This window comes from Ananas comosus, linkage group 13 (assembly GCF_001540865.1).
Source record: "Ananas comosus cultivar F153 linkage group 13, ASM154086v1, whole genome shotgun sequence".
In the NCBI taxonomy this organism is placed as follows: domain Eukaryota; kingdom Viridiplantae; phylum Streptophyta; class Magnoliopsida; order Poales; family Bromeliaceae; genus Ananas; species Ananas comosus.
Genome location: NC_033633.1, coordinates 7258027 through 7276770, shown reverse-complemented (window position 1 = coordinate 7276770; position 18744 = coordinate 7258027). Strand labels below are relative to the sequence as shown.

The following is an 18744-nucleotide window of genomic DNA, read 5'->3' as shown; positions in this document are numbered from 1 at the left end:
AATTGTAACACCCTAGGACTAAGAATAGTTTAAACTCAGATGTTGAACGCATGGTGTATAGGTATATAAGGTTGGGTATTCCTATAATTAATAACTAAGTTGTAGCATTTTGGGCCAGTGGATTCGTCCCAACAAGTTACTGGGTCTAGGATACCCAATTAATCGAGTCGTAGGCTCGGGGATGGGTGACTCTTTAGGAAGCAAGTTGTGACGGTTTGGTATTGTAGCGTGTCAGCCAACCGGAAGTGTGAGATGAGGTCCCACGTCATTTGGCGATCTTGGGCTATGTATACGACTATGTGATTGAGTCTGACGAGGATGTCAGAGCTTGAACAGAGGAGATTGTAATACCCTGTGACTAAGAATAGTCCCACATCGAAAGTTGAACCCATATTGCAGAGGTATATAAGAATGGGTAGTCCTAAAACTAATAACTGTGTTATAGCATTTTGGGCCAGTGGATTAGCCCCAACAAGTTATTGGATCTAGGGTACCAAGTTGACCAAGTTACGGGCTTGGGGATGGGTGACCCCTTGGGAAGCAGGTCGTGATAGTTTGGTATGGTACTAGAACAGGTCAGCCAGCCGGAAGTGTGAGATAGGGTCTCACATCGCTTGGCAATCTTGGGCTATGTATACGACTGTGAGATTGAGCCTGACGATGCTTCCTAGGGGTTACTGGTAAATTTTTACCAAAAAAGGAATTGCATCAATGACTGTAAGCACAACTGACAAGTCTTGCAAAAGAGTATGCAATATACCTAGTACATTATATTGTACTCTCAAAACCAAACTATAGCTGTCCCAAAATCAGAATTTATTTTGTTAGGTGTGCTCAATGACATTTAAATGATGTAAATTTCAGAAATCATAAATTCCGAACATTTATTTAATATGAATCAAACCAAGGTTTAAAGTGCCGTAGCACGGGGGTGTGCCGTTACATCCTTGGCACGGTACGGCACGGGCACGCTTGCGTGCCGACACGTGGCACGCTTGCATGCCGACAGATACGCACGACCTCCTACTGGCAAGCTTTGGCACGGATTTATTTAAGTTTTTTTGGTTCCAATAAGCTTTTATAATGTTATTTTGAAAGATTTAGACAAATTATTATTAATTTTTGCTATGTATAGCTTATTATACTCATTAATTAACATGCATGTAAGCATTTTGTATATAAAGTACAACTATACTTGATGTAGAATAGAAATTAAAATTCTTTTGTTTTTATTTTTTTTTATTTGAAAAGTACAACTATACTTGCTGTAACATTTTAAAATTCTTTTGTTTTTAATTTTTTTAGAATTTAAAAAATTATAACAGATAAAATGACAGAAAATTTTATCTTTTCTAAAAACGTTTCAAAATCTATATATTGATTCGATTAGGAAGTATATAATAACTAGAAAAACCAGAATAGTACCGTAATTACATCCATTTTTTTTTTATTCTTTTAAAAAATATCTGATCAAAATTTGTTTAGGAGATCGATTTTTGTTCCCCTGATTCATCGAAAACTTCACGGTGCAACAAATTTTGACAAAATAATTTGCGAAGAAAAAATGGATGTCAGTAGTGGGCTACGGGCTCGAGCAGCCCGCGGTATGGATCGGATTTGTCAACTAAAAATTTGCTTTTATATTGATAAATAAGAAGTTAAATTATAAATTTTTAATTTAACAAAAGAAAAAAGAAAAAGTCAAAAGAAAAAGCCAAAAGGCAAAAAAAAAAAGGCATCAGCCAAAAAGAAAAAAGAAAGTTGACAAAAAGACAACACAATGTCAAAAAAATAAAAGAAAAGTGAAAAAAAGGCAATATAGATGGCCAGGCGAAGGCTCTGTATCCCAGAGAACAAAAAGAAAAAAAGAAAAAACCAAAAAAAAAAAAGCTAAAAAACCAAAAAAAAAAAGAAGAAAAAAATAGGGCGGCACCCGGCACAGTGCCGCGGCACATGGCCGCGTGCCGCTTTGTCTCGAGCGGCACGCGGCTTGTACCACGGCACCCAGGGGGGGTCCGAGACCCCCCCTGTATTGTGCCCCCTTCTTGGGGGCACGGTACGGCACGCCCCGTGCCGTATGGCACGGGACGGCACCTTCATCCTTGAATCAAACAATATCTCTTTCTATACGATTGGTTTTTTGCCCTACCAGATAATAAGGTTTTCAAAACTAACGAGTTTTTATTAATATGCCATTTACAGGCTGCAGATCATATCTACTAATGTAGAGTATGATTTCGCAAGCCAATTTGCGTGTTACATTATAGAAGGCAAGAAAACTAGCTTTCATGGGTATCTATAACAATATCCTTTAATCCTTCGCTCTTTTAACTAATCAATAGTGCATGAATGAATGTGTTAAATAAGATTAAAGCAGATGGTGCCTTTTTCATGATATGTGACTCATTGGTGTACATAATTCTCTATTTGTATGTATATCCCTTTTGCTTGCTCTTCTCATTCTCTGTGTTTGATTTTTAAGTAATTTATCTTGATCAGGTCATTTCTTCTAGAGAAGGTCTTTGAAACTACTCTATAGATCAACTCCAAAAAACTCCTTTCACAGGGTCTTATCATCAAATTTCGAGCTCTTGTTGTTGGTAATTTTATTGTTTTCTCCAGACATCCTTTGATATTATTTGTTACTTTGTGTTTACAAACTTCAATTAGCTTCGGTGGTTTAGCCTATTTGCAATTTGCCACCCTATAGTTTGAAGGGGGAAATGGCCATGTTGGGTTGGAAAGCGGATGAAAAGAAGCATATAGAAATGGCCGTGCCACCGCTGGTGTAAATGCGGACAGCTTGAGTCAGCATGTTCGCACACTACGGTGGGAAGCCTGGGCTGCACCTCCGAGTGGTCTCCTTTTCCATCCTCATTCTGTCTCCTTTCTCTCCTTCCTCTTTGTCCTTTCTTTCCCTTTCTTTTTTCTCTCCTCTTTTTGATAGAGAGAGAGAGAGAGAGAGAGAGAGGGGTTATAGATAGATGGCAGAACCAGTTATGTAGATACAAATGTTAAGGGAAAAATAACAATTTCTTCCTAATGCTCTACAACTGAGATCTTTTTACCTATTATCACAGTTTGACAGAGAAATTTTAAAGATTATCACCGGAAAAGGTGTCCCAAAAAGCTGTTCTCTCTCTCTCTCTCTCTCTCATGTGGGATTTCAAATTTGAACTTGAAAGAACCCTTATCTGTACAAAGTTAACCATGCACATCTAGGACTTCAATTTATCCAACAAAGTTCAAAGAAATTAGGCAATATATGAAATTAGAGTCAAGATATAGTACTGTATTTCTAGAGATTTTGATCTAAGTGGATTAAGAACACTTTTGAAGAAAATATGTCCTATGAATAGAAGCTTAAACACTCTACAAACCTTGAGAGATTGCACGTGCTTTTCCATTATCAGCAGTAAATGAAAAGGCATGAGGAGCCTTTCTAACACAAGAATATGGACATCCTGCGATTAAGTAACCATCTGTAAGGAAAATATCAACCATAATAAAGTTGATAGTCCTTTTATGTAGAAAGAGGATATTTAGAAAACAAAAATCTACTAATTAGAAAACATGATATATGTAGCAGATCATTAGTATTTATTATACAGAGAACTTAAAAGACCAGTTTAATTCAGGGAATTCTTTCCCTAAATCGTGCTTACTCACACAGATGATGTTTAGTACTATGCATTTACAATGCAATTTCTTAGACTTTCGGGCATCTTATCATGAACTCTTAAAAATGCTCTAATTGATACCATGATCAATTGTTTTCTTCTAACAATAGACAGTTACAAGTTCAACTTTGAAAACCGTAAGCATATTTTTTTCCCCTGCAATTGACTGCTTTATCTGTTGAAAAGCTCATGATAGAAACACGGTTAAACAGAACCAAGTGAATATTTTCTAAATTCAGGGGTCACTGCTTGGTTACATGTTCCGTATTCTAGACATTGTAAAAAGAATTTTCAAAATCTTTAGGGATTTTAACGATTTTATGAAGATAGAAGTGATTAAAGGGGATGACATTTATATAAAATCCGTTGTACATCATTTTGAGTTAATAGTAGGATGTAGGTCCCTAAGTTGTACGTACAGACTTAGTGGGACAATGGGCTTTGTAAGCCTCCTTTCCTTAGTATCAGTCAACAAATAAATGGTCAACATAATCTGAAATGGTGTGATCATTGGAATATATTGAGTTGGTGGTGGCGACTTTACTGCCATAGACGCTGATACTTTGAATTAAAAGGTGCTTGCAACCACATAGTAGCTACAATCTTGTGATCTCTACTCCACTCAAAGATTCTTCATCGAGAAGTGTTTGCCTCCTGCAAGGAGTTCAAGGGTTCATATTGAATATACTAGTGTAGACACTCGCACGTTGCTGGGGGTCGATTTTGCAGAAATAAATAAATAAAGTTAAAAGAAAGCAGAAAAAGTAAAAAAAGAGTCAAAAAATAAAAAATTAAAAATAAAAGAAACTAAAAAAGAATCAGCAGCTGCTGCAGTAAAAGCATAAGAATAAAAATATAAGAAGAATATAAAAAAGTAAGAAGAAATCATAAAAATAATTAATTATAATTATAGCAGCTGTAAAAGTTGAGGACTAACATGTCATGTCCCTCATTATGCAAGCCAGAAATTGCAACTTATTAAGTTTAAGAACTAAAGTATAACGTGTCTCATAGTTTGACCCGGAAATTATAACGCATTAAAGTTCAAAGACTAAAATGTCATGTGTCTTATAGTTTGAGAACCAAAAGTGTAATCTATATTTTTTATATTTTATTTTTTTCTAGACAAAGACAGAGTTCAGCATTCATCGCTTTTATTCAATTCATAATTTCATTCCAGAAAATAGTCTGGAATGAAATTAATCATGCCTAATAAATTTTAGAATGCCTAATTGTTGTTCAAACTAAAAGTCAACTAATCATGTTTTGGATATTCTAGAAGATATAAATATGAAGTTGATCGCTTATCAGACTACAAATATGACATTGAAAAAGACAGAGTTCAGCATTCATCGGTTTTATTCAATTCATAATTTCATTCCAGAAAATAGTCTATTAAACTATCTAATAAATTTTAGAATGCCTAATTGTTGTTCAAACTAAAAGTCAACTAATCATGTTTTGGATATTCTAGGAGATATAAATATGAAGTTGATCGCTTATCAGACTATAAATATGACATTGAAGTTTGATATTAAAATTAAAGTAAAAATGCATAGAACTTTCCTAAACTATGAACCATTTTAAATTAGCTATCCAATCTTTCAAAATTTATTTTCACTACAACCTTTCAATATGTAGATTTGAGTCATTCAATAGTATTTTGACTTAAAAATTTGAATGCATCATTTAGTTTTACAAATTTAGTATACTTCATACAACTCTCGCAACTAAATTTATTAAAATAAGTAATTAACTTAAAACTCCATCAATCTTTCTTTTATTTTTTATTGTACAACCTGCATCTAAGTGATTAATATTATAAAATCAAAATTTATATTGAATACATGCAATCTAAACTATTTAAAAGTTATGTCTAAAAATTATATATTTTAAATTTTTATAATGAAAGAGGGAAGAATTAGACTGGATTAATAAAACAAGTGCCTAATTTTCCTCCCTTCCCCAAAACATTAGTGGCGAGAGAGAGATAATTAATATTAAAAATAAAAAATAAAAAATTAGGCTGGGCCCCACCAAGCCCCGCCCCCAACCGCACTCACCCCCAACTTCACCCACTCTATGGTGGCGTCACGTGGAATGAAACTGGGGATTCATTATGTTATATAGATATAGAGTACAATAGCTGTGTACAGCTAAGATTAACAAAATAAAAATATACAAATAAGATATATAGAATAAGTATCAACGCTTACTATGCTAAGAAAACATCTCTGCAATCTGAGCATCTCACAGCCAGATGTGAAGATTGGAACGGAGTACAGAAAAACATCAGGCGATCAACAGCTAGGTGAAAATCTACAAGTTGTTACTCAAATAGAAGATGAAATAGAGAAAGACTCTCCCATAGGTGATTGTAGAAACTGAGCAACATGATTCACAACATATGAGACATTTGGTCTCGTGGTATTGAAGCACACCAACAATTTGACGATAGATATAGGGATCCTCAAGTAAGCGACCCTCATGAGCAAACAACTGAGTCGTAGATGATAGCGGAGTAGAAACAGGCTTGCTGGAAATCATGACATGACTCTTAAGTAGCTGTTAAGCATATTTTTGTTGAATCGGCCGAAGATCATGAGCTAAAGTAGTTACTTCTACCCCAGAGGTTCCAAATCTTTCATAGCAAACTCTATTTATAGTGTGTACAATAAGGAGATTAGCATAGAAGACGAGCTGCCTGTGATGACAGTATTATCAACATAGAGAAGGAGAACAAGAATTCCTTCTTTACTATGGTATGTAAAAACAGAAGGATCAACCGAACATCTAGCAAAAGGCTTTTTTTGCATTTGGCCCCCTGGAAAAAATTTATTTTAAAAATAGCCTCAGCAAATTTATATTTGTAAAAATGGCCCTAACCCTACCACGCAGACGCCAAGTCAGCACTATGTAAGTGGGGTTGGGGCCAGTTTGTTAAGTTAAATATGGTGAACCATTCGCCGTGTTTAGACACGGTGAATAATTCACCGTGTTTAGACATGGTGAATGGTTCACCGTGTTTGGGAAAAATACAAATATATGTATTGCGAAAAAATATAAGAAAAATGTAAATACGGAACACGGTGAACCATTCACCGTGTTTGAATACGCTGAATGATTCACCAATTCCCATTTTGACCAATTCCCCCAGTTTGACTTTCAGCCTTCATTAACCACTCAGAATGTTGACTTCCAGCAATAAATGAAATTCCAACACAAATTGATCGTCCTTTCAATTACAAAAATTATTAACACTTAAAAAGAAACATTAAGAGCCGAGTTCCATATTTGTTATCATCAAAACAATTGACAGAAACTTTGGGCTTAACACTTCCTTTTAGACGATTTATCCTGAGATAACTTATTAAGAGGAGAGCTAGAGTTTGTCATAGTAATTGGAGGAAAAAAAGAGAAAGGGCCCTTATTCCCACCTTATTCCCAAAATCTAAGAGGCTATTTATTGACCCGGTGTACACTATTTGATCAAATGGTAGAGATGAATCAAGTCTGAAGGAGAGCGGCACTGCAACAAGCCTTAAAGCCATATTCTTTTTGCTTCACTTTCTCTTTACTTGCTTCAACAGTCACGTGATCATCCATTTCATGCAACAATACGAAAGCTTTTATCCTACCCAAAAGCTTCCACCCTAGAACCAACTTTGGGGGGACTAACTAGGTAGCACCCTTTCTTTTAACTTCATAACAGAAAACCTTTAAAAGAGAGTTCATGCCAATATTTGTGTATAGAAGCTTTTCAGTACCAAATTAACACTTCTCAGGCTAACTAAAGCAAGATGTGATTCAGATATCCATTTCCCTCATTCTGTTTTATTATTCAATAAAAGAATAGATTTCTTGTTACAGTAAACAAAACTTTGTCCAACTTGAATGATGCTAAATGAATTATTGTAGTTAATTTGTAAGTTATCTTTTCTACAGAGGTATAAATAGTTTACCAAACAACGCAATTTGTGAATAAATAAAAAGCAAAGTCATCAGTACCTTTGCCGACACATTGAATTTCATTGACAAAGAGGTCAGAGGCCTCACATTCTGGATTCTCAAAGGGGTCTCCACATATCCTACAATAAATGAGGTAGTCATTTAAAAAAGAAAAAAATTAAGAATGAGTGTTTAAACAATAGTTATTGCACCAATTGAAGAATATAATATTATACCAAGCAAAATTAGTTGCAGAAATGCTCTCTCAAGCTACACATCTTTCCTCTTTAGATGTTAGTCAATCAACATAAGTATTATCACAAATTTGGAAAACATAGAAAACATCAATAGATGAATAGTATATTGAGAAAATGTTCCCTCGAACTTGATTCTTCTCCTCTTCAAAATGCCAGTCAGATTAGAGTTTAGTGCACCATTTACTAACTTTGATATGAACCAATATAGGATCCCGATTTTGATATATTAGTTCTAGAGTTGAATGCCAAAGCCATATGGAAATAGAGAAGTTCAACATTAAAAAATACTAATACAACGGTAGGTCACAGAGAATTACTATGGTGGGTTTTATAGAAGTTGTTAAGAATTTCTTTAACTTGGTAGTTACTAGAATATCAAGTTTGAAAGAGGTGTTTGAATTGAATTAGATCAAATTCTAAGCTTTCAAAAGTCAATTAGTGGTGCCCTAATAGAGTAAACCACTAGGCTAGCCTAGTGGTTGTGTTGTTACCTGGAATGATGTTTAAGATGTTGGGGGTTTGATCTCCTCCGCATGTTCATTTCATGAATAGGGCTCAAGTTCCCAACTTCCTAGGTAATATTAGCATAGGTACTAGGGGGTTTTATGGAAGTGGGGCCTTACACTGAAAATAGTAATAGCTAAAAAAAAAAAAAAGAAAGAAAGCAAGCACACACACACACTAAGAGAGTTGAATTAGGAAACATGTGAATGGTACACTCGGGTGCCACAATGAGGGAAAACCAAAACTAAACTTCCACGAATGTAGTGAGGAAAAACGTCTTCTTTTTCAAATAACCCTATAAAATTTTGGAATTAACAAAATAATCCTTTAAAATATTTATTTCACAAAATAACCCTCCTCTTGCGAACTCAACATCACAGTGAATAAGTATGCCAAAAGCGATGAATCGTTAACCATCTTCAGAAAGGCAGTGAACCATTCACAACCTTCTAAATTTTAGTTGAAAGTGGTGAATCATTTACCGCCTTCATAAAGATGGGAATGATTCACCATTTCTAAGTTCTTCGTGATTGTAAAACGTAGCGGAAGTATTCTTTCGTACCTTTTGCGGAAGTGACACACTAGAACACGATGAGCCCGGATCATAGAGGTTGATTCACGTGTCCTCGAATCGTCCACGAAGGTCTTCTAATGCTCCGAAACCGCGGTAGATCGAACTACAAACGAGCACGACCTCTAATCCACCGTTCAAGACCCTCTAGAACAATAGGTTAATGGATGATGTGGTTTCTCTCTCTCATAAGACGACTCACAAATTACTCACGAATTTGTGAGTAGTTTGTCTCTATTTTTTTTCTTGTATTATTTATTGTCATGTCTTATGAGAGATAGCCCATATATTTATAAGGGATCATGAAACTCTAATAGGGCAGCAAAAGATTACCCCTAATCGGTTTATTATTATTATCCTAATATGGTTAGAATGTATCTCTAATTAGCTTTCCAATTTAAAAGCGAGGTTAATCCTAGTCCAATTAGACAACATAGTAACCGTCGAATCGAGTCCAATCATGGGCGCACCCGATTCGATTTAACCGAATGCCAACATCTCCTACTTGCACATGACGGGATCGATACCATCATAACCACTTCCTCAACATTCACCACTGTTGATTCCATTCATATAGGAAAATGAACAATACGACCGCCAAGTCAACCTGCATTTTGGGAGTTCTATACTAGAAACCGCATAGGGCCAGCATAGAGACACCAACCCTCAAAAGAGAATATTAGACTCGTGATGCACTAGACCATTGGATTACATTAGGTTCAGCATCTCTAATCCCTCAAAGAGCCATGCTAAACTCTATTGTGCACATTATGACACTATATTCATGATTGTCTCGCTATGTTGAAACAACACAACTTGTCGATAATGATTCAAAGTGTCTCAATGTAATTCAACTAGTCTTCCTTGAGCCCTCATGCCAATAAGTTGAGAACTGATTGCTTTCCCAGCAATGCCCCATAAAGCCGCATCACTCATAGCCGTAGGAAACATGCCAAAATAGCAATATCAATTCTTTCACCTAATGACATAGCCAAAAGTCATTAAGAGCATCTAACATAAATGGGACATCGCCTCAAAATGATGTCCATAACAACTCACACAATGAGAAAGCAGGTGTAAGGAAGTGAATTCTCGAAACTCGAGGATTAGACTTCGGCCAGAACCGACTAGTTGTCGAGTGCGTAGGCTTCGGAAAGTCCGAAGGTATTTATAATGCATAAAGTACATTAAAGAAGGGTCCGCGGGAGCACCAGTGCAAAATCTGCACTGGAGCAGAAATGCTCTCGGGGACCGGTCCCTGGCAGGGAGGGACCGGTTCCATCAGGCTGGGTTGCGGAGGTCTCTGATGAGACCGGTCCCTGATGGGCAGGGACCGGTTCCCGAACGTTGGCCTGGCGAGACTTAGCCAAATTTGGCTAAGTCCCGAGAATGCAGCTCTCGGGAACCGGTCTCTCGGACAAGGACCGGTCTCCCGGGGACCGGTCTCTCAGGCAAGGACCGGTTCCCGAACGCGAAAATCCCTCTGCTCGAAATGGCAGCCTTCGGGGACCGGTCCCAAGTCGGGGAGACCGGTCCCTCCGCGCGAAAACTGCCCAGTGAGGGCAGTGCACAAGGGTGAAAGTTGAGGGGCTTTTATGCAAAATGGCCTTTATTAGAGGTGGGGGACCCCTCTCACTCTCTCTCAGCTGCTCGCTCTCTCTCTCTCTCTCTCTCACTCTTTCCCTCTCTCTCTCTAGGAAAGAAAAGAAAAGAAAGAGAAGAAGGAGAAGAAGAAGAGGAAGGAGAAGAAGGGAAGAAAGAAGAAGAAAGAGAAAGAGAAGAAGAAGAAGAAGAAGAAGAAGACATCTTCTTCTCTCCCTCTCCCTCAAGCTTGGAGCTTAGGTTAGAGGTAAGCTCCAACCCTTTAATGGTGTTTTTAGGGTTTTGGGTTTTATGGTTTAGAGATGGTTCGAATAGGTTCAAATGGAACCTAGAGGAGATAAGTAGATGGTTCGGGCTCGCAATCGAAGCTCGCACCGTGGATTTCCCTCTCGTCGCCATTCTAGGGCACGGATTGGGGTTTTGGGAAATTTAGGGTTTTGATCTATTTTAATAGGTCGTAAACCTAATTGCTAGGTCTCGGAACGCGTCGGCGAAGACGGTTTGCCGATCCGACGAACGAGTGCGGAGAAATCGCCGATTCGGGTGTTTGAGAGCTCGCTTCGCCCCGAGGAGCCGAAGCGGCGTGCAAGAACCGCGACGTCGAGTTTTCTACTATCGCGGCATCGCCAAGAGGTGGGTGGTGTCCATCCCGAAGCAATCGGGCTCCCTCCTATGTCTTAGTATATTTCGACCTTGCATCTTGTATTATTGCATTATAGGATTAGTATGCATTGCCTTTCCTTATGTTTTCCTTGATGATATCGTAGCGTACATTGGATAATTGATATATTGGATTGATAAGGATTGGGTCGAGATTGTGAATCCTAAAATGTAGAGAAAATGATGAATATGAACGAGTGGCATCTAGTTAATAGTAAACTATGAACGAGTGACATCTAGTCGATAGCGAACAAATGGATGATTGGTATTCTAGTCGTAGTGTATATGCAACCTACGGACTATATGATGATTGTGACTCTAGGGGACAGGGTATCCTCGAGCTTAGAGGATTGGATCATGCTCACGGTCTGTTAAATCTTGTGATGGAAGCCCCACACAAGTAGTGCGCTCCGGATGTTGGTCACGCCAGGGATTGCCTATATGGCCCCGCCAGACGGTCTCGGGTCCGTAGTGTGAGTTGATTCTCCCTACGTGTCGAGATGGCTAGTGAGCTGTAGGCGAGCCTTCGGGTAAGCCATGAGATTAATGAACAAGTGAGTGAGATAAATGAACAAATGAATAGCTTTACCTTTGGACATGATAATGGGTTAGTTGTTTACCTATTTCCTTGTACATGCATTCATATATTATGATTGGGCATAGTAGCGTAGCTTCATTTCTGTCGTTTACAGCTTTTCCTATCTATCTACCTATCTATCGATTGTCTACTTATGCCCGCTTGGACCTAGTGGGGAGATCGGCGGAGTCGGCGGCCGAACCCACTGGGAACTAAGGAAGTTAGTTCTCACCCCCATTTTACCACAGGTTCCAGTTCGGGCATCCCCGGTGAGCAGGAGGATCGCGGTAAGGGCCCGGCGTTCTAGTCGCATTAGCTGCCTCCCTTCTTGCATTAGCCGTCGCCCCTTTTGTATTTGAGAGTAGATGTTGTATAGGGTGAGGGTTGAGTGCTTGTATTTATATTTTGGAAGAATGTAAAAGATGTATCTAAATCCAGTAAATCAAATGAATGTAATAGATAGTCTCTTCTCTCTTATGTACTTGTATATGTTTCTATACTTGTATCTTGCTCTTGTTTGTAGCACTGGTGGTGCTTCTCGATCGTGTATTTATGAATTGATTCCTGGGTAAATTCTTATACATGATCTGTTGTTTAGCCTTGGGCGGTCAGGGGAGACTCTGTCCGTTCGGCGTCTGTTCGACGCGCCCGGGCCGGACCAAATTGGTAGCGGTCTCGGGGCGTGACAGCAGGGATCCATTCACTTATCTTCCTTATTTAGTTGCCTAGCACATATAGTATGAAATACATGCTATGACAGAGAATCTCAATGAGCGTATATCTTTCTCAATGTCTTACAGATCTTAGCTAGTCACTCCCGGAGTGTCTAGCCTGAGTTCTCTATTTGCTTGCTATCTCAAACGACAAATGGTGAGCTCACATCCGGCTTTTAATGTACAGGCCATACAAATCGTGGGACTATCTGTATGCGGTCTCGCTTATGACCTCATCTTGGTGCCAACCAAGGAGGCTTCGATTAATACCTTAATTTTCGCTTGCTCTCTATAGCACCGAAAAGAATGATTGCCAATGTGAGAGAGCCAATCAGCCAGTGACATACTATCAATCCATTCTTGTCACGCCCCGAAACCGCCTATTTGGTTGGTTCAGGCACGCGCACAGACCGCCGAACGGACAGAGCCTCCCCTGTCTGCCCAAGGCTGAACAAACAACATGTATAAAGAGTTTGCATAGAAAAAACAACAATATATATAATTTGCACGAGGGCAAATATACAAGAGTGAGAGTAATAACTAGCTATTACAAGCAAACAACCAAACTTTAACTACATTAGCCAAAACATAACTTTCTCCGATTGCCATTACAACATTTTTCATCTCTCAAAATATATCCTCTACAAGTTCTTTCATCATATACAAAATAGCAACATAGGGTAGAACTATGACATGGAGGTCCTCTACCTAGGGCGCTATGCCCTTGCCGCGATCCTCGACCGCTCCACTAGCGCTGGGATCTGCAAAATAGTGGGGATAGAACTAAAATAAGTTCCTAGTGGGTTCGGTCGCTGACCCCGGCGACTTTCCCACTAGGTCTAATCAGAATAAGTAGTAAAGAAAGGAAACATAATTCATATCTACTATGCCTCTACTATGCCTGTAACATGAAACCTAATGCATTTACTATGCCTGTAACATGAAATTGTAAACAACAAAACTACTATGCTCATGATGCATGTCATATCTATGCCATAACCCAATCATCTCAGCTAACCCATAGGTTAAGGCCAACTCACCAAACCAAATCCCTCAGTCGGGAAGAATTCCGCTACAACCTGCTGGGACCGTCTGCTGGGGAGAATTCTGCTACCGCCCAGATGTGACAACTCCGAAGCTCACCGCTTGAGATGGCGCGACCACCCTCCAGCTAACCAGACTATATGTGAGTATGATCCAATCCTCTAACCTTGAGGATACCATGCCAACCAATGTCATAACACTCGGGGTGTACCAACCCCTAACATTCAATGCTACAAAGTGCTAATAAACTCATTTAGTCATAAATGCCGCCATGTTTTACTATATCGTCTAGGTTCACATTTTGGTTCATGCATCTATAGGGTTCTCATGAGTCCAATATTTAATTCTCAATTCAAGTCATTAACTTTACTTTAGGAACATGCAAGAAATTCAAAACATAATACCATATAACCCTACTATGCATGATCTCTACATATGCAGATACATAATCAATATGGTGACTTAGACATAAAGAGAAATTCAACAGTTTCGGATAGCACCACCTACCTCGAGTCGATGCCAAGATGCAAGAACCCAAGTCCCACGATTTATCGTCACCGATTTAAGCTCAACCCAATACTAACGAAGGCGAATCGACAATTTCCCCAATAGGACGTCGTACGCTTGTAGGAACTCTAATCCGAGTTGCCCAACGCGTCGAATTATCCTTCAATTAGGAAAGTAGGAGATCAATTTCACTATAGACCTCATTTCCCACAAAACACTAATTTTGGTCCTAGGGTTTACACCTTCAACAAACACGCAATTTTCTAGCGGATTCACGGATTAATCTAGTTTAACATCTCTTAAGGACTCCAAAAATACCATTTACAAGAGAGTTAACCCAAGCTCTAACTCATATTTTCGTAAAAACTCACCTTGACCACTTTTGCACCTCAACCTCCCACTTGATCTAGAGCTCCTTCTCCCCCAAAAGCTCCAAATCACCTTAAATTTCCTCCAATGTACTCTTGTTGGAGAGATTTAGAGAGAGAGGGAGAAGAGTTGAGAGGAAATGAGAAAATGAGAAAGGTTACTCATGCAAAAGAGTAAGAATGCATTGGGGCCTATTTATAGGTTCTTACAATTGCAAACAAGCCCTCCATCTTTCAATAATTGTAGCAGCTCAGATTCTGCATTTCGCAGAGCTGAGTACCAATACTAAAACTGGCGTACCAGTACACGAGCCCTCCAGTATCGGTACCCGCAACTTGGTTCCTGAAAACCCGAACGTTATACTTTTGGATCATCAATTGGATTCTAGTACGCAGCCACCAGTACCGATACACGGCCTCCAGGTACCGGTACTCCATGCCCAATTCTGCAAAACCAAAGAGCTGATCTTTCTGCACTTGTGTTGCGTACCGATACTCTATCCTAGTTCCGGTACTCAACACAAAACCTGCAGTTTCAATAGACTTAACACCTCGGAGTCTGTTTCCGCGCCCGATTTGCGCCGAAAACACTCGAACACTCCCAAAACTCACTTCTAACTATTCCAAAGCCTCCAAGGCAATACGGGAACTTCACCAATCGCCCTTATACCACACTTTCGTCAATATGGCCAAAGTTTGGTACAACAAACGGGGATTCAGTATATTATAGTTCTACAATAATATAGAATATATCTGTATGTGTGCTAATCTTAACTACCTTCCAGTGGTCCAATTCGGGATTGAACTGAAAACAACTAGCCAGACCTATGGCCTAGCATATATCAAGCCAAGTACACATCATAGCATACATCATGCTCCCGACTGCACTAGCATATGAAATTCGATTCATCTTATTTTTCTCTTCAAAAATTTTAGGGTATTATTTAAAGTTCAAGCTCTCACCTTTAGCAACAGAAGTGTCAATGGGTTTGCAATTGTATATTTGAAATCATTCTAAAACTTTTCTTAAGTCTCTTGAGACAAACCAAAAAGTCTCTTTGAACGATCTCGCAGGATCTTGACTCCGAGCACATAATTTGCTTCACCCATATCCTTATCTCAAAATTGGAGGACAGCCATGTTTGAGTGGCAACAATTATCTCCTTATCATTCCTGGCTAATAGAATGTCAACAACATATATGGAAAGGATTAGAAAATTTTCTTTGGACCGTTTAACATACACGCAGTGTTATTCAATCATCATAAACCCATCTTTAGTTATAGCTCAATGAAATCGAATGCACCACTGTCTGGATGACTGCTTCAATCCATATATGGATTGTCGGAGTTTGCAAACTTTATGCTCACTCTCTATAGCGAAGCCGGGAGGCTGATCTATATAGATCTCTTCATCCAGTTCTCTATTGAGAAATGCAGTTTTAACGTCCATTTGGTAAAGTTCCAAATCCAAATACACGACAATGACCAAGATTAGGCGGATTGAAGCTGTAAGGAAGAGAATTCTTGAAATCTGAGAGTTGAAGTTCGATTAGAATCGACAGATTGTCGGTTGGGCAAGCTTCGGAGAGGCCGAAGCGTCGAAAATGCATAAACTACATTGAAAAGGGCCTCAGAGAGCAAGCTAGTGCAAATCTGCACAAATGTAGATTTTATGCTCTCGGGGACCGGTCCCTGGCGGGAGGGACCGGTTCCCGTAGGTGTTGAAAGTGGCAGAGAGGTGCCACATACAAAAATTGCTCTCGGGGTCCGGTCCCTCAGGAGGAGGGGACCGGTCCCCATACGCGTGAGAGGGCTGAGCTGAAGCTCAGCCTGTGAACTTGCTCTCGGGGACCGATTCCTCTAGGGACAGACCGGTCCCCGTACCCGAAAATGCCAAAAGATGGGCTGTGCATAACTTGGAAAGTTGAGGGGGTTTTTGGCATATATGCATCATAAGGATGGCTTGGGAGCTACTCCTCCCTCTCACTCTCTCATTTCCTCTAACCTAAGCCTAAAACCTAATAGCTCTCTCTCTCTCTAGAGCTCTCACTCTCTCTCACTCTTCAAGGTGGAATAGGGAGAGGGAGTGGTGGAGATTGAGGCTTGGAGGAGGATTATTGCCGTCTTCATCATCTTTTCAAGCTAGGAGCTAGCTTATTGAGGTGAGCTCTTCAATCTTGGAGGAGGATTATCGCCGTCTTCATCATCTTTTCAAGCTAGGAGCTAGCTTATTGAGGTGAGCTCAAAGAGCTTCCATGGTAGATTTCTAGGGTTAGTTCTATATGCTCTAGAAATGGTTTTGTTGGAACCCTATGATGCTAGTGAGTTGCTAATTGCATGAATCTAGGGTTTTGATATGGTGTTTTGCAATAGTCACAAATCTAGGGCTCCTAAATAGGGTTTTTGCTAGATGATGGGTGTTGATCTAAATCGATCGTGTCTAAACCTAATTGATAGGTGTTTAAACACGTTGGCGAAGACGGTTCGACAATCCGTCGTGTCGGTGTTGAGATATCGGCAAAAAGGGACGGTCGAAGCTTCGTTTCTGCCTGGGAGGTTGAGACGACGTTGCAGGTTCGCCGAATCGGGTTCTTAGAGTTGCGGCATCGCTAGAAGGTGGGGGGTGTCATCCCGAAGCAACCGGGTTTCCCTTTATGTCTTAGTACACTATTGATTTTGCATCTCTTATATGTATGCATTGTAGGATTGTATTGCATTTCCATTCCTTATGCTTTCCTAGGTGATATCATAGTATGAGGTGAATACATGATATAGTGGATAGGTAGGGATTGGGTCTTGATGTTGAAATCCTAGTGCCGAGATGAGAGATGAACTTGATGGTTATGTAGAGACATAACGAGTGGCATGTAATAGTGTAAATAACATGACGAGTGGCATGATAACTTAGTGTAGAGAAAACACTTATGAACTTGAGGATAGGTGGATTCCCTAGTTGTGAGATATTGCATGAGAACCTAGTGTAGTTGAGACACTACGGCATTGAACTTAGGGATAGATGATTCCCGAGTGGTTTATTGATCCTAGTTGATAGGGTATCCTCAGTTGACGAGGATTGGATCATACTCACATAGTCTGTTACTTTAGCGGTAGTCGCTCCACCTATTAGTGCACTCCGGAGGCGGTCACACGAGGGGCAAAGTCGTTGTCCTGCAGACGGTCTCGGGTGGGGTAAATGCTGGGTAGCTTCCCACTTGAAGAGACTTGAGATGTGAGTCAAGGGCAAACCTTTGGGTTAGCCAAGTGATTGGGTAAACAAATGAGTGGCATTGTTTCTTCGACATAGTAGCATGATAGTTTACGTTTGTACTATGTAGTTCATGCATTCATTACTGTTGATTGAGGCATAGTAGTATACTTGTTGATTTCCTTACTATGTCGTCGTATTTCATACCTATCTATCTATCTGCTTATGCCTGCTTAGACCTAGTGGGAAGATCGGCGGAGTCGCCGGCCGAACCTACTGGGAACTATATTTATATAGTTCTCACCCCACTTTGTTGCACGGCCGAGTTCGAGCGCTCCTGGCGAGGATCGCGGTAAGGGCATAGCGCCCTAGTTGTAGTGGCTTTCCTTTTGCATTAGTGACACCCTATGTACATGAGTGTTAGATGATGTATAGGTGGTGAGATGCTTTTGGAGAGCTGTGGATGATCATGTAGAACTTCACATGTATGTTTAGGGAGATTTAAATGTAATCAAATGATTTAAATGGTTGAATGTGATATAATAGATAGAATTCTCTCTTTCGTTCACTTGTATGTATACTTGTGCCTTGCTCTTTCTTGTTTAGCGCTTGTGGCGCTCCTTGCTAGATCAGGTATGTATATTAAGCATTTCCTGGGCGGTTGATTGTACTTGATCTTGTTGTTGAGCCTTGGCCGGACAGAGGAGGTGTTGTCCGTTCGGCGACTGTTCGACGCGCCCGAATCGGACCAAATTGGTAGCGGTCTTGGGGCGCCACAGAAAAATAGTATCAGAGCATAGCTAAGAGCAAGTAAAGAGAGAGTCTAGGACTGACCTACGAGACCCTAGGATGGAAACCTTAAGGCTATAAGTGCGTGAGTGAAACACGAACCTATACGGGTGGCGGAAGTTGATCAATTGGGTCGAAGTTGAAGAGTGTTTCTTGTGTTGGCTAGAGACGGATTCAAGTGATATGAGTTCTTGACTTGACGTGGTTATGTTGGTGGCCGACGACATGACGCTAAGAGTCTGGAATGAGTACACTAGTGTACTTCCGCCCGATTTCATTGTTGAGTCGTTTTGTATCGTAGTTACGACAAGGCTGTTG

The 18744-nt window shown here is 39.8% G+C and overlaps 1 protein-coding gene across 3 annotated transcripts in view; it reads right to left on the bottom strand.

Annotated features, from left to right (window-relative positions):
- Positions 1-18744, bottom strand: part of LOC109719043 — a 57922-nt gene that overhangs the window by 9063 nt on the left and 30115 nt on the right. The window contains exons 4-5 of one of the 3 annotated variants that reach the window (XM_020245537.1): positions 7689-7768; positions 3381-3482 (exon numbers count right to left, since the gene is read on the bottom strand). In XM_020245537.1, coding sequence (XP_020101126.1) covers positions 3381-3482; positions 7689-7768 — 182 coding nt within the window. The remainder of the gene's footprint in view (positions 1-3380; positions 3483-7688; positions 7769-18744) is intronic. The other 2 variants (XM_020245538.1, XM_020245539.1) reach the window with 2 other exon arrangements.